We start from the raw sequence: 14,854 nt of genomic DNA on the forward strand, positions 1-14,854 counted from the left end.
AGAGAGAAAGAGAGAGAGAGAGAGAAGGAGAGAGAGAGAGAAGGAGAGGGAGATGGAAAGGGAGAGGGAGAGGGAGAGAGAGAAAGAGAGAATCTTGTTATGTAGCTAAGGCTAGCTTCAAGCTCACCATATAGACAAAGCTGGACCCATGCTCATGGTAATCCTTTTACCTCAGCCTCCCAAGAGGTGGGATTATAGGGATGTGTGTGTGTGTGTGTGTGTTTATACACATGTATATAAATTATACCCCAATAAAGCCGGGAACAAAGCATTAAGAAAGCTGAAGGACTACAGCAAAAACAGTTGCTAAGAGCACTCACTGCCAAGCCTGATGACCTGCGTCCCATCCCTAGGATCCTTGCAGCAGACAGAACAAAACTGATTCCTGGAAATTGTCCTCCAAGCTTCACATGTACACTCTGGCACACATGCCCCCACACAAAATGAATGAATAAATAAATTAAATAAAAAAGGCTGATAGCAAAAACACAGCCATACTAAAGAATGAAGGCTGGGTGGGTCAGGGCAGGATGGTGGTTCATCTCAGCATGTGACAGATTTGGGTACCTGTACACAGCAGATGTTCCATAACTGTTTATTGAACAAATAAACGAACTGTCTGTTAACAAGATTAAATTATCCAGAAACTCCACATTTCCTGATTACTCTCTCCATGACTAGTACACTGCTTCTGAAAAAAAAAAAAAGATGTGAAATGTTTTTCCCAGCCAACAGTGTATGTCATGGAGGACTGCACTTAGGAACCTGAACAGGAAGAAAGCCACCCACACACTTCCAAGAATTACTGTCTCATTTCCCTTCCGCACAGTCATAAAGTGGCAGTTACCTGAGTCGATGCTTGTCAGTAGTGCATAGAAGTTGGGGAAATACTGGAGCTCCTCAAAGTCATCTTCCCTGTGGGGGTTAGTTCTCCTTTCCAAGCCATTGGACAAGGTCAAGGTGTTAGAAACCGTCTCATCGTTTTCACGGTTAGTAAAGCCATCTTGGATTGCTGCCTCAGGAGTCTTCAGTGAGAGGGGAGATAACAATAGAAAATAAACATTGTTTAGAAGTGACACAACTCCAGTTCAATCCTCTCCTTTCTGGTGACCTTGAATATGAAGCCTTAGAGTTCTTCCTTCTTCACAAGACCCTGCAGGTTCTCAGTGTAAGCCACCTTGAGAAAGAAAAGTATCTTTGTGTGGCTCAGGAGAGACTAGGCTGGGAATGTCTGTGGATCTGCTTTGGCCAAGTCCCTCTTCAGGAGTCCTTCACTAAGAAAGGGAGGGTTTTGATTCACACAGTGTATGGGGGTGGGGTGGGTGGGATGGACTAGGTCATTAGAAAAGAAAGCCTTTCAGAGTGTCCATCAGTTACAGAGTACTCATACCTTGGAACTTCTAAGGGCATTTGTGTCTGGATAATGCTTAATTTTTTTCTTTCTTCCCCTTCCTAGACCTGATCTTTGTTCTTATGTTGGTGAGAGCTCATTTGCCACTCAGTAGATGAGACAAAAATCTAGGAATTTCTCATACCCAGTCCTTCTTTATTTCCTCACATCTGATCCACCAGTACGATTGTTGGCTCTACTTCTAAATCTTTTGTACATCTCTTTCTCCAGTAACCTATGTTAGGTCAAGCAGTCCTTCACCCTCACTTTCTACCTGATATATCACACATCTCAAATCTCTTTTCAATTCAGTATCTTATATCCTGGGGGCCAAGGTATCTTTCTAGAAATCCAATCTTATAGCTCTTTTGCCTAAAATCTCTCACAAGGAGGCCAGAGACACAGCTGGGTTGGTAAACTGCTTGTTTTATGGGTCTAAGTACTCAAGTTTGATACCTGAACCCACATTAAAAATAAAAGTTGAGGCCAGTGCACACACTTGTAATTCCCACATTAGCAAGACGGAAATAAGCATAGTTCTTTGGCTTGATAACCAGCTAACTTATATTGCTTGGTGAGTGCCAGATCAGTGGGAGAGCCTGTTTTAAAACACAAGGTGGTTTGTGGTTGAGAAATAATGCCTGAGGTTGACTCTGGCCTTCACAGGCACATGTGTGAATTTCAACATGTACACAAGCCCCCACGTAAAAATATCCATATGCACTTACATCCACATATGCACCTATACACATGTAAACACACATACACACACACACACACACACACACACACACACCACACCACACACACCCTTGCTATAGTTTTGATATGGATTATATACCTGTCAAAAATCACGTTGAAGTTTAAATTGCCAATGAAAAGGTTTTGAGGATAGAGCCTTTAACATATAGCAAGTTTATGCAGGCTTCACCTTCGGGATTAATGTCTGTGTTGGTTGGAATGAGATGTCTCCCATAATCTTGGACATTTGAATATATGTTTCCCCAAGTGATGGGGCCTTCCAAGGAGGTTTAGGATGTGTGGTCCTGTTGGACGAAGTGTGTCATTGGGAGCTAGCTCTGAGGTTTTAAAGTTACACACCGTTCCCAATTTGCTCTCCACTTCCTGATTACAATTAAAATTATAAACTTTCAGCTTACGGCTCCAGCCACCATGCCTGCCTACTGCCACGCTAATGGTGATAGGGATGAACTCTTATCATTCTGGAAACATAGCCCAAATAAACTCTTTTGGTAAGTAGCTTTTGTCATGGTGTTTTTAATCACAGCAATAGAAAAGTAACTGATACAATATCTTTCTTGAGAGACTGAAGCAGGACTGCAGACTGAAAATTAAGAGGACACGAGAAGGGAAGGAGACCCCTTACTCTGGAATCCACTTTGCTTTTCCGGCTGACCCAGTCAAGACACTAGTACATAGCAGATAAAGCCCAAATTGCCTACAGAGATAATGGCATGCTAATGACCTCCCAAACAGGGGTGTCAAAAGCCACAAATGCTGTGTGCTTACATAGGGCTATAATTTTGTGAAATAAGCACCTCTCTTATCCCTAAATCTAAACAAGGTGCCTTATAAACCACCTTGCAATTTCATTTACAGAAGGAAACCAACTTACACATTTTACTTAATTTAAACTTAATTGTAAGCTTGATTAGTCTTCTTTAAAATTACATATTTGTGTGTGTGTGTGTGTGTGTGTGTGTGTGTGTGTGCGCATGTGCACGTGCGTGTGCTCGAGCACATGTAGGTGTCCCGTCATGAGATCGAGATCGGAGGACAACTTTAGCCACTTGGTGCCTCTTCTACTATGGGCCATGTAGGTCACCATGCTTGGCAGTAGCTGTCTTTATCTGCTGAGCCGTCTTATGACTCCAGCTTGCCTAACCTTTTAAACATAAACATTGCATTCTTTGTGGAATCTAACTTAAGAAGGCACAGGGTAATAGAGACAGCCATTGTAAGGACATACAGGTGTGCCTCTCAGGGGGCCTGCACCCATGCCTTCGATGCGGACTGTCTCTTTTCCTATGACTTTCTGTCTCAACAGTCCATACAGTTGCTGACTTTGCCTCACCCTGGTTTGTCCTGGGATTCTTTTCTGAGCTGTGGTCTAGGATCTGGCTTTACCCTAGCTGAAAGAGTGCTCCTCGGAGTGTTGGTGGCTCTGCCAGCCTGTGTCTCTCAACTGTTGACAAGACTGGGTTAGTTTGTAGCAGCCTAGCTTTTGTGTGGGAGAGGGTGAGTTGTTAAAAGGTGGCTGGCACCCCTTCCCCCTTACACATACACTTGCTTGTTCTTTCTCTTCCCTACACATGGCCTCACCAGAAGCTGTCCCATCTTCAGCTTTCCACCCTCCAAAGCTGTGAGATAAATACATTTCTTTTCCTTAAAAAAAAAAAAAACCCTATTATTTTCATGTGTATGGGTGTTTTGCTTGCACATATGTCTCTGTGCCATGTGTATGCCTGATGAAGGTGGAGGTCAGAAGAGGACCTTGGATCCCCTGAGAATGGAATTACAGGAGGTCGTGAGCCACTACATGGATGCTGGGAATCGAGTCTGCATCTTCTGGAGGAGAGGTCGATGTTCTTAACTGCTGAGTCACCCTTCCTGCTCCTATTTCTTTTCTTTAGGAATTACCCAGTCCCAGGTATTCAGTCTATTGTAGTAACAGGAAGTGGATGAAGGCAAAAATCCTTCAGTATGGTCCCTTGCCTTTTACAGTAGATGTCAGACTCTACATATGGCTCTGTGGTCTGGGCTGGGTCTCCTCCCCAGTCTCATAACGCCACTCTGTCTTTCTGTGCCAGCCACAAGTCCTTGTTTTAGTTGCTTGGATACGCCACACGTGTGGCCTCTCCTGTTTACAAGATAATCCTATTTGACATTTAGTTCTCAGCTCAGATTGTTTCCTTAGCGAAGCCTTTTCTCAGCCTAAGTGCAGACCAGGGGCCTTTTTTCAAAGCACTTCATCCAGTTGCCCTTAAAATGACCACTGTTGGAAGACAGTTTATGTCTTCCACTGGAACTTAGCCTTTGTGGGAGCAGAGACTGTGTCTTTTTAAATGAGCAAGGTATTCTTAGCATAACATTTGGTACTCTAAAAGAATATTTTATTTGCATTGGTGCATTTAGATGGCAGGAACAGCAAGCCAAGCATAGGGATATTTTATAAATGAATGAATGAATAGTGAAGGCTCTTGAAAATCACCACAACTGTTTCAGTTTAGACTTGTACATTTGTTCTTTTAAGAATATGGAAAGTGTGGTGGTTTGAATAGGAATGGACCCCATAGGCTCACAGATTTGAATGCTTGGTCACCAGGGAGTGGCACTATTAGGAGGTGTGTCCTGGTTGGAGTAGGTATGGCATTGTTGGAGGAAGTGTGTAACTGTCGGGGTGGACTTTGAGTTCTCCTATGCTCAAGCCATAGCTAGTGTGACATACAGCCTTCTTCTGATGCCTGTGGATCAAGATGTAGAATTCTTGGCTCCCATGGTTGTGTGTCTCTCCATGATGGGAATGGACTAAACCTCTGAACTGTAAGCCAGCCCCAATGAAATGTTTTCCTTTATAAGAGTTGCCATGGTCATGGTGTCTCTTCACAGCAAGGAAATCCTAACTAAGGCAAATGGCCAGCCAAGATAAAAGGTGATAGGCAGGCTGAACCAGTGAAAAAGGGGGAAGGGGCCGGTAGAAGAACACAGCCTAGAACAGAGGAACAGTACAAGATGGGGGTTATGAGGATCTTGTGCAGAAGACTGACCCATCTATCCACTTCCCTGTGTGTGTGTACCTGTGCATGCACAAACATGCACTGGGACTACATGATACTGTTCATTGTTAATGGTAATTAAACACCAAAGAAAGCTATGGAGTACTGGTTCCAGCACACTGGTAGTGTATAAGTAGTTGTATCATATGATCTATATTTTCAGTATGTTAAAAATGCTGTACTCTCCAAATATTCCCTGGCATCAGGCAAGGCACTAATTGTACAGAGATACAGAATCATACGCACATGCATGCCTATGCTGTGCACACATCCCTAACACACATATACATACCACTTTCTCCGGTATTTTACCATCCTGATTCTCGGTCCTGCTTGTGGGTTTATCCAGGGCCTCCTCATAATTGTTGGCCTCTTTTGAAATCAATTTTTGTAGAGCCTCTGCTACTTCATCTTCCAGAGTATGTGCCTGGCTTTCAGTGATCTGTTATAAAGAGACGAAGCATATATAACTGCTATTCCTCTTCCTGGACTTAAAACAAACAAACATCTGAACTCTAGTTGAATCACTTCTTGTCCTTTTGGTTAAGATCAAATGTAAAGCCCAGTTGAACACGTAGGCCTGTACGAGCATCCAAAGTCCAGGCTGCTGACAGTCCTACTTACCTACGACTCCATTGAGGACCAGCATGGCATGATTAGCCCTAAGGATGCAGTAGCGGCACACACGCCTTCACATAACCAACAACTTCCTAATCAAACTTAAAGCTTGCTCAACAAAAGTGAAACCACGCCTGGTGCTGGAAACCTAGCTACTCAGTACTAGTGAAGTCATGGAGAGTCTACAACCACTACTTTACTAAGCCAGCACCATCACTAACAACAATCTAAACATTTGTCCTTATTCCCACGGATAAGTGCAGTTTTCCCTGATCAAGGAAACTTCTCTTTGCAACAGACAATCCTGTCTTATGTAGACTGTGACCATGAGTGCCCAGCCCTCCAGGAAGAAGTGTCTTTAGGCTATGCATGCAAGCTGTCAGGGCTACTTTCTGAAACCCAATGGATGCTTCCTTAGAGACTAAGTGGGGTAGGAGATGGGGGATGCTGCTCTACAGCTGTAGGTCACACGGTCAGTTACATGTCCCCTATAACTGTGAAGTAAGAACCATGGTAAAATCTCCTGGCTTTGTATCAGGGCTGAACAGCCAAGCTGAGACTGGGGTTGCTTCAATTGCTCAGAGTTTCTTAAACATACAGTGTAAGTCTCTGCTTGTGCTATTTCTGGTTTTGCCACATACATCCTCGGTTCCTGCTGGTTATATCCAGCAGGTTATATCACTTCCTTCTAAGCTCATGTCCAACACCTCTTCCTCTGAAGCCTTTCCCGACTTCCAGCTGGGCACAAGACATTCCCTGGCAAGCTGCGCAGCTCATCTGACTCTCAAACAGCTTGTGTGATGGGTGTGTGCGCTTATCTGGCTCTTCTGAGAAACTCCAGGGAATTCTTTGGAGCCTAGTATGAAGCACCATAAGCATTCCATTACTTTAATATGAGGCTTGACTTAGGACACCACAGACTGCACTCCTATGCGTACAACTTACTAGGCCGAGATTCAGCAGTTTGGAAACAATCTTGTCAAACACTCCTCTGTCGTTCTCCTCATAAATCCTGGTGGCAATTTTATGGACAATGTCTTCAGCAGTTAAAGGAGTTCCATCCAGTTGATGAAGGCCATCTGGGTCATCTAAACAGAGCAAGCACAGCTTCACATCTTGGTGAATACAGATCTAGTCTACGCGTCATTTTATAACCTATCCCTTTTGAAATATTTAACTTTTACATTTAATTAATTAATTAATCAATCATCCATCTATTTAGAGATAGCATCATACTATGTCACCCTGGCTGGACTTGAACTTGGAGCAATCCTCTAGCCTCCTGCCTCTTGAGTGCTGAAATCACAGGCATGCACTGCCATGCCTGGCTACTAGAGAACTTCTATGTAAAAAACTTAATGTGATAAATCACAATCGACAAAAGACAGGGAACTTATTTTATGAGCTTGCAATCAAAACTTTAATATAAGGTGAGAGATCTGCACAAACAACATGCAAATCTTTGCAGAGAAGCCTATGAATATATGTCCTTAGTTTTCCTGGGAATGCAGTGTAATTTCAGACTAAAGGAAGGGACCATTCTGAGGGAGGGGAAGGGGCTCATGTGATGGATCACTCCTGCAATCCTAGCACTTGAGAGCCTGAGGCAAGAGGACTGCCTTGAGTTTGAGGCTAGCCTGGGCTAAGGGGGAGCTCCTGTTTCAAAGGAAATAGAACAAACCCAAGTTATAAACAACAATGATGATAATTGTTGTATGAGAGAGAATGGATGAAGTCAATGAAGCTGTGTACCATCCTCACAAGAATCCTGGAAATCTGTACCACATTGAGCAGACTGAATTCAGCATTTACCTGTCTCTGTCACATAGAGGCAGATGGGAAAGATTAGTAGTTTAGGCCAGTGATATCTCTTGTTATTTATATAACATTGGATCACTGTACAAAATAATAAAGGGTATTGGGCTATGTGTTTAGCTCAGTTACGAGTGCTTTGCCTAGGATTTATAAAGCCCCAGTACTGAAAACAAAACAAAAGAATAAAGAAAGTAAATATGAATAATAAGGCTACCTATTTAGTGTAGTTTTCATGAAATTGTTATAAGGAGCAGATGAAACAAGATATTAAATGCACCTTTTGAGTCATATAGTTGTGTATGGACAAGTGCATTATTGTAAAATGCACAGCAGATTCAGATTCTCTTTAATTAAAGGGACTGTGATTATCTTCTGGAGAAAATGGAAATTGAATTCCTTGTCAGATATGCTATGAATAATGCTTTTTATTTTTTATTTTTGGAGAAAGGGTATCATTGGGTAGGTTGGCTTTGAACTCACAGAGATCTGCCTGCTTCTGCCTCCAGATTGCCAACATTAAATACACGCACCATTACATCCAGCACTATGAATAATCTTTATCACTTTCACTCAAAGAAAGAACAGCTTATTTCTATCTCAATTTTGCCCCTTTCTTCTGAGGCCCTCGGGGACTCGAATTTCTCCCATGGTATGGTCTTTCTTCTAGACTGTGGGGATGGTGGCATCGGCCACCTCAAGCAGACTCCTTCTCTTTTGGAAACAAGCTTATTATGATAAGTGGTGACTGAACACAGAGGCCTCGCTCTTGTTCAGCTGTGAGGCTTTTGAGACCCAAATGCAAGAATGATAAGAATCACAAAATTAGTTCCTCCCTTGGCTGCTTGGAAGTTGACTTCTATTTCTCAGGAGCAGGGCCTCTCTATCGCCTCGGTCTGAATTTTCCATCTGTGGGTTGCACGTCAGGCGCTGGGGAATAGTCTCTGCAGAGCTGGAAGAATTTACATCCCTCCCCACTCGTCCCTCAGGATCTGAGAAAGAAAGAATGTTGGCTGCCTGCGGAAGCTGGAAAATAACCCAGTTGACTGTTTTCTCAGCTCATTTACTTCCCAATGGGGAGAAGGCTGGTAACTCAGAAGAAATGCCTTCCACTTCTGCAGCGCCACTGCGGGCTCCTGAGCCCGGAACTAACTCAGGTCTCCCACGGTGGAACTTTGCTTGCTGCAGTTAAAAGTGAAGCACTTGGCCACTGCCCTTAGTTCCATCGGTTTCTTCTAAGCTCTTTGAAAATGAACAGAATATCTCACGGCAATTTTCCTACTGTGCACAAAGGAGGATTTTATGCTCCCTGTGCGAAGCCTTAGAAAGGAGTCAGCATGGACTCCTATTTTAAGCCTTTAGGCAGCTACAGAGTTCTACACACATCAAAGGGCTGTGCCCTGTCACTATCTTCCCATGTGCATCTTATATCTCTATTATCTCATTTAATACCTGGAAGTTATTTCTCTGGTAAAATTATATTAAAGTCTTTGTATGTACCAGACACTGGAAGTGGGGGGATGGCTGTATCTTGTATTTCATGAAATACCCGGAATCCATTTCTTCAGTCAAATTGAATTCAGGTCCGACTGTCTGCCAAGCGCTGGTAGAATGATGATTGGGCTGAGCATGCTCCCTGGATGCACTGAGCTTTTTATCTAGCTCCTAATTTGCAAGATAGGAATTACGTGATACGTTTTTTTCTTTTCCTAGTGAACACACAAAGAAACCTAAAGCATAAGCACATAAGAAGAAGCTGGCTAGAATCTTGAATTTGGAGCCCTTGGATCTGAGGATATACCCTGCCAAAGAGAATCTCCCCTTCTCTGCCTTCTGGGATGAAGTTTGCACTTCTCTAATGTTCTACGCAAATGCTCTGTGGGTTCAAACCCTCTGCCTGTAGGATCTGCAGACTACAAAAGGAAACGAGACCTTCACTCACAAAACCTTCTCTCTAAGACCCTTGGCTCAGTTTCTCTAGGATCTCAAGTAAAGTTAAAGTAAATCATAGGATGAGCCCAGAGCCACGGGGACTAGCCCTATAATTTAAAACCTGGGAGCTGGGAGTAAAATGAATAATTTAGAAAGTAGCTGCTCAAGTTAGTGGTCAAGTCACAGACAAATCCGTGTCTCTGCTGGCGTCTACAGCCAGTGTGACTAATCAAGCCAAACAAACATTGCATTCTTTTTATACTTTATTAAACTAAATGTTCTGCTCAACTAGAGTGATTAAACTTGTTTTTGACACAGTATGCCTAGTGTCTGGTCTACATACCTTAGGTTAAAAAGTATAATTCAAGATTTAAAATTCCCCAAGTAGCAAAACATAAATCATGGCCTCTATCCACCCAACACATATAATACACTTCTAAGCTCTCCTCAGACCATGACGTTTTGTGAATGTCCCATTTAAGTGGAATCCCTGCCCCAGAGATAATCAGCATAATTCTCTGGTTGCCATGAAACAAAATAAGGGCAGAGAAGAAAGCCCATATTCACTTCTAAGCACTGGTCTGCAGAACAGAAATTCTCTCTTTTTCAAGGCCTACTTATGTCAACTCACTCATTCTCTTACACACATTCTCATTTCTTCACTCATTTATAGACTCATACACCGAATTAATGACTATTCAGGCACTGGCCCATAATATAGGTCTCTGCTCTTGTGAGGCTTTCAATGTAGTTTTGAATAAAGATGATCATAACTGGCTACAGCTACAAACATAAATGGGCCAACTATAAGAAGTACAGTGAAGGCAAGGGCAAGGTGTCTATCAGGTCATATGTGCTAGACCAACCTAGAAGAGCTGCACAGTAACTCTGGGGGCAGGGACTATAGAAAGGATTTTGGTTTTGGTCCCAAGAGAAATGAGAATCTACTAAAGAGACTTATGAGAAATAAAGAAGGCATGTTCATTGCATGCTTGTAATCCCAGCATCTGAATGTAGAGGCACAGGGACCTTAAGATCCAGGCCAGCTTCAGCTACATGAAAGACCCTGACTCAAAACAAATGAATGAAACTAACAGGGCAGCTGGTCATGGAGGCATATGTTTGCAATCTCAGCAGTCAGAAAACTGAGGCAGGAGGATCATAAGCTTAAAAGTAGCTTAGACTATAATTTAGACTCTATCTCAATTAGATTGAGCTGGTTGAGCTCAGTGGTGGAGTGATTTCCTAGCATGCATGAGGCCCTGAGTTTGATATTGAGCACCCTCTACAAAGAATGGCATGCACATATTGCAATATGCCAGATGTGTAAACTAAAAAATCCACTCCAGCTGTCATCTCATGAATAGGTTGGAAAAAGCTGGAGTGGTTGCTGGGAGATGTGTAAAAGATTTTGCTGTAGTTCTACATGATTGGGTGTTGGGTAAAGCTGGTGGTGATTGAGAACAGTAGTTTTTTTGATTGTAAAAAAAAAACAATGTTGGGAGATAACATGAGAAGCACAATGAGTAAGCTTTGGAAGATTAGAATTGAAGAGGTCAAAAAAAAAAAGGAAAAATAGTTTAATCCTAGATTTCTGTCATGGAAAAAAAAAGGATAAATAGCACAGTTCCCGAGGAAAGATTGCTTTTATTATTTATTTATTTATTTATTTATTCATTCATTCATTCATTCATTCACTTTACATCCTGATTGCTGACCTCCCCTTCCAGTCCCTACCTCTTAAAGGGGACTTGTGAGGAGGACAGAGCTCACTCTGGGATATACTCAGCTTTTCAGTGCATCTGGAACTCCCAAAGCAAGATGTTAGGTAGGAAGAAAGTAAGTCTAGAACTCAAAGAAGTCTAGGTTAAAATGCAGATGTGGACTAGCTAGATGATCAAAGGCAAGAGGAGCACACTTTTAATAATTAAATAGTGGACACTTTGCCATTGGGGGTATTTTAATTGATCTAATTATTTGAGGAAATCATATTTTAATTTGTACTAGTTATTAAAATAAACAAATAGCAAAATGAATTCAATATATGTAAAATGTAGACATCAGGTTTTAAGTTTTGTTTTTTTTTTTTAAGCATCAGTAAGGAAAGCTAACCACCATCGCTGCCTTTCTCGCTTTTTCAGAGTCAGGGTCTGGATGGCCTGGTACCCTATGGAGCTCAGACTGATCTCAACCTTGTGACAATTCTCTTGCTTCAGCATCCTGAGTGTTGATCGGGATTACAGGTCTGAGCCACCACAGCTGTTTTGGTAAAGGAACCTTTAAAGGGAAAAATAGAGACTCTAGGTTTTTGTACACTATCAGTAAAGTTTGGTTTTACCTCAGCTTTGGACTTGATAAATAAAATGTTATACATGTCTTAGATACATTTTGAAAGTAGGCGACCTTTTCTTAATAGGTAACGAGGAACTCAAAATGAGAGAAAAAGGCAGGAAAGCACCTGCTAAGTCGTTTACCTTGAAACTTGTGGTCCAGTCCGCTCTTGGTGGAATCGTACTCATCAATCACTTTGCGATTTTTAGTTGAATCAGCGTCTTCCATGTTCAGTTTGTTATCAAATGGGGAGCTTCTTATGGATTGTTTCGCCTTCTCGACTGTTTCCTTTTCTGTTATTGCCTTCAGCAGATTCAAGTTATCGACAGAGGAATAATTGCTTTCACTCAGCTTGCTTTCTGGAAGGAAAGGTCCCAGCCCAACACATCCATTTTAGTTTAGAATTCTGTGACCCGCATATGAAACTGAACAGCAGTGTGATTTCTTTTTTACCTGAAGGGTATGTCTTTTTAATCTTGTCTGCCTCTGCCTCAGCGATCTGCGAAACAAACAGGAGACAGACCTGCTTTTAAATCATTGCTTCACTACTTACCAAGTATGTGAGCCACACGATTTACTCTCTATGAGATTTAGTTCTGTTTGTAAAATTCAGGCAGAAAGCACTGTTGTAAGGATTAAATGAGGCAAAACAAAGGGCTGATAAGCTTTAATCAGTTAATTCCTTTCTCCTGTGATACTGACAAAAGACAAATCTTCAACCAAGGGTGGTAGCGTGTGCCTATAATCCCAGCCCTCAAGAGGAAGGGGCAGGAAGATCAAGAATTGTGTGGCAATCAAAACTACCCAGCAAGGCTCTGTCTCAAACAAACAAAACAAGTCACACACACACACTTTGGTAAATTAGACAGTCTCATAAGAGTGGCTACAGTACTGATCTCACTGGGTTATCATCATGCCTCAGTCCAGGTGCTATGAGAACTCAGTGCACTAATTGTGAGAACACAGAATTATTGGAACTAGATTTATCACCTTAATTTTTTGTCAATTGACTATTAATGTCTTGGAGTTTATAAGTGTAAAATGGCTAACATATCACAAGGAAATGACAATAAATGGCAACAGAGACTAAGATAACACAGGAGTTATACTGTTACATCCAACCTACCTGTTCATTCAAGGGCCTTTCTGCACTTAATTCTCTGTTATGCAGGGATTTGTCTAGAATAAATACACAAATATAAATTTAATTGTGCACTTGGGTGGTCAAGTATGTTTCCTACTAAAATAAAAAAACGCATGAAAAATTTTGATGTATGTATTTTTAGTATTGCTGTAGATAAGCATCTATATAAGATTGTTCAATTGATTGTTTTATATCAAACAACTTTTATAATAGTCATTTTTATTGTTACAATATTTTATAAATTTTAAAGAATATGATAAAATAAAAAACCAAAAGGTATGGCAGGTATTGAAGGGGGGGTCTCTGGGAGGAGTTGGGGTACAAAAGGGAAAGGAGAATGTGACGTGGTTCTATTTACTCAAAATATGTTTTTAAATGTTAACAAATTCAGATAAGTCAAAATTATGTATCTTTTCTCATCATAATGCAATAAAACTTAAATAAAAAATTAATGGAGTATTTCAGAGAAAGTATAAAAAGAGTTTTTTTTGAGAAATAATTCTGTATGGTTATAAAATAAAATTTATATTAGCAAAGATTATCAATTGTATACATGGTGAGTATCAAAGTTGGTATGTTTATTATATTACTGCATATCCTGAGTTAAATGCAATCACACTTTTATTTTCTGATCAGAAATTTAACATATAGTTCTAAATCTTGGCTTATTTTCAATTGAATATTTTCAATTGAATATTTCAACTGAACATTTTCTTGGCTCTTTTCAATTGAAAATATACTACTTGGATTATCATGCTGGTACAGTAAAAGAGATCATCATATCCTGCATATGGAATGAGGGAAAAATCCTAGCCACTTTAAGAACAGGTACCCGCTCCCCCTTTCAAAACAAGACCATGTTATCACTCTATTATTTTTAAAGTAAAGGAGAAAGAAAAATCCATCTTCGTTCTCTGAAGTAAAAAGCGATTCTGTTAATAAGCACGAATACGAGATCTGACTAGAAAAACTAGGCAGGGAGATTTAGAGCTCACGGGCCACATCAAGCTTTATCTTTGCTGGGCCAAATGAAAGAGAACTCTAAAGCAGAGCAATGTCCACATACCTTGGCTGCCTTCGGGCTTGGGGAAAGCTTGAATTGGGCCGCTGTTGAGCACCAACACCAGTATCCAAGAGCCGGTCCAAAGGAATCCCATTCTTTCTTGCTCCTCTGCGCTCTGCCTGGCGCTGGGCCCCTGAGCTAGCTGTAGCTTTTGTTATGAATGGGAAGGGGAGTAAGAAGCTGGAAGAGACAGGAGCCTGAGTGCGGGAAGAGAGGATCTGGGCGGTCCCCGGCGGCAGTTGCGCGGGGCTGGCAGGAGGCTGCGGGCTCTTCCGGCGCCCGGAGCAGGTGAGCAGGTGCGGCGGGCGCTGTCCGCCCCGCGGGTGCTGAAGTTCCTGCGCTGCCTGAGGACGCGGGCCTGGGCGTAGCTTTACTCCACTAGCTCCAGAAGAGGAAATGAGGAGGAGGCGCATGCTCCATGCAAACCAGAGGCGTGAGGATGGCGTCAGCGACCCAGCGCTACTCCAATCCCGCGGGAACCGAGCGGGGGAGGGGAGACAGGCTTGCTCGCGTATTTTTCTTGCCGCAGTCTTGGGTATATTTCTATGTCCGAGTCCGGCCTCATTGCAGGATTGCTGGACAATAGGCATGGTTGTCATACCTCAAGGACTAAATGCCCTCTCTACCTGTGAACTTGTCAAGAAATGGGTAATCTTGTCTAATATTGGTTGTGATTCTTCTGCAGTCTCTACTCCAAAATCACTTCCTGCTATACTCAAAAGGTATATAATTCTCTTATATCTTTATATTCTATTATAATCAAAAGA

General features: G+C 41.9%; 1 protein-coding gene across 1 annotated transcript in view; it reads right to left on the bottom strand.

Moving 5' to 3' along the window:
• The window catches only part of Scg3 (secretogranin III), a 39,910-nt gene extending 25,410 nt beyond the window's left edge, over positions 1–14,500 (bottom strand). Inside the window, exons 1-7 of the mRNA XM_031344560.1 lie at positions 14,091–14,500; positions 13,007–13,059; positions 12,334–12,379; positions 12,024–12,239; positions 6,751–6,893; positions 5,480–5,629; positions 848–1,025 (exon numbers count right to left, since the gene is read on the bottom strand). Coding sequence (XP_031200420.1) covers positions 848–1,025; positions 5,480–5,629; positions 6,751–6,893; positions 12,024–12,239; positions 12,334–12,379; positions 13,007–13,059; positions 14,091–14,181 — 877 coding nt within the window. The 5' untranslated portion in view covers positions 14,182–14,500. The remainder of the gene's footprint in view (positions 1–847; positions 1,026–5,479; positions 5,630–6,750; positions 6,894–12,023; positions 12,240–12,333; positions 12,380–13,006; positions 13,060–14,090) is intronic.
• Between the last annotated feature and the right edge of the window lie 354 nt (positions 14,501–14,854).

The sequence above is a fragment of the Mastomys coucha genome, unplaced genomic scaffold, assembly GCF_008632895.1.
Source record: "Mastomys coucha isolate ucsf_1 unplaced genomic scaffold, UCSF_Mcou_1 pScaffold23, whole genome shotgun sequence".
Lineage (NCBI taxonomy): Eukaryota > Metazoa > Chordata > Mammalia > Rodentia > Muridae > Mastomys > Mastomys coucha.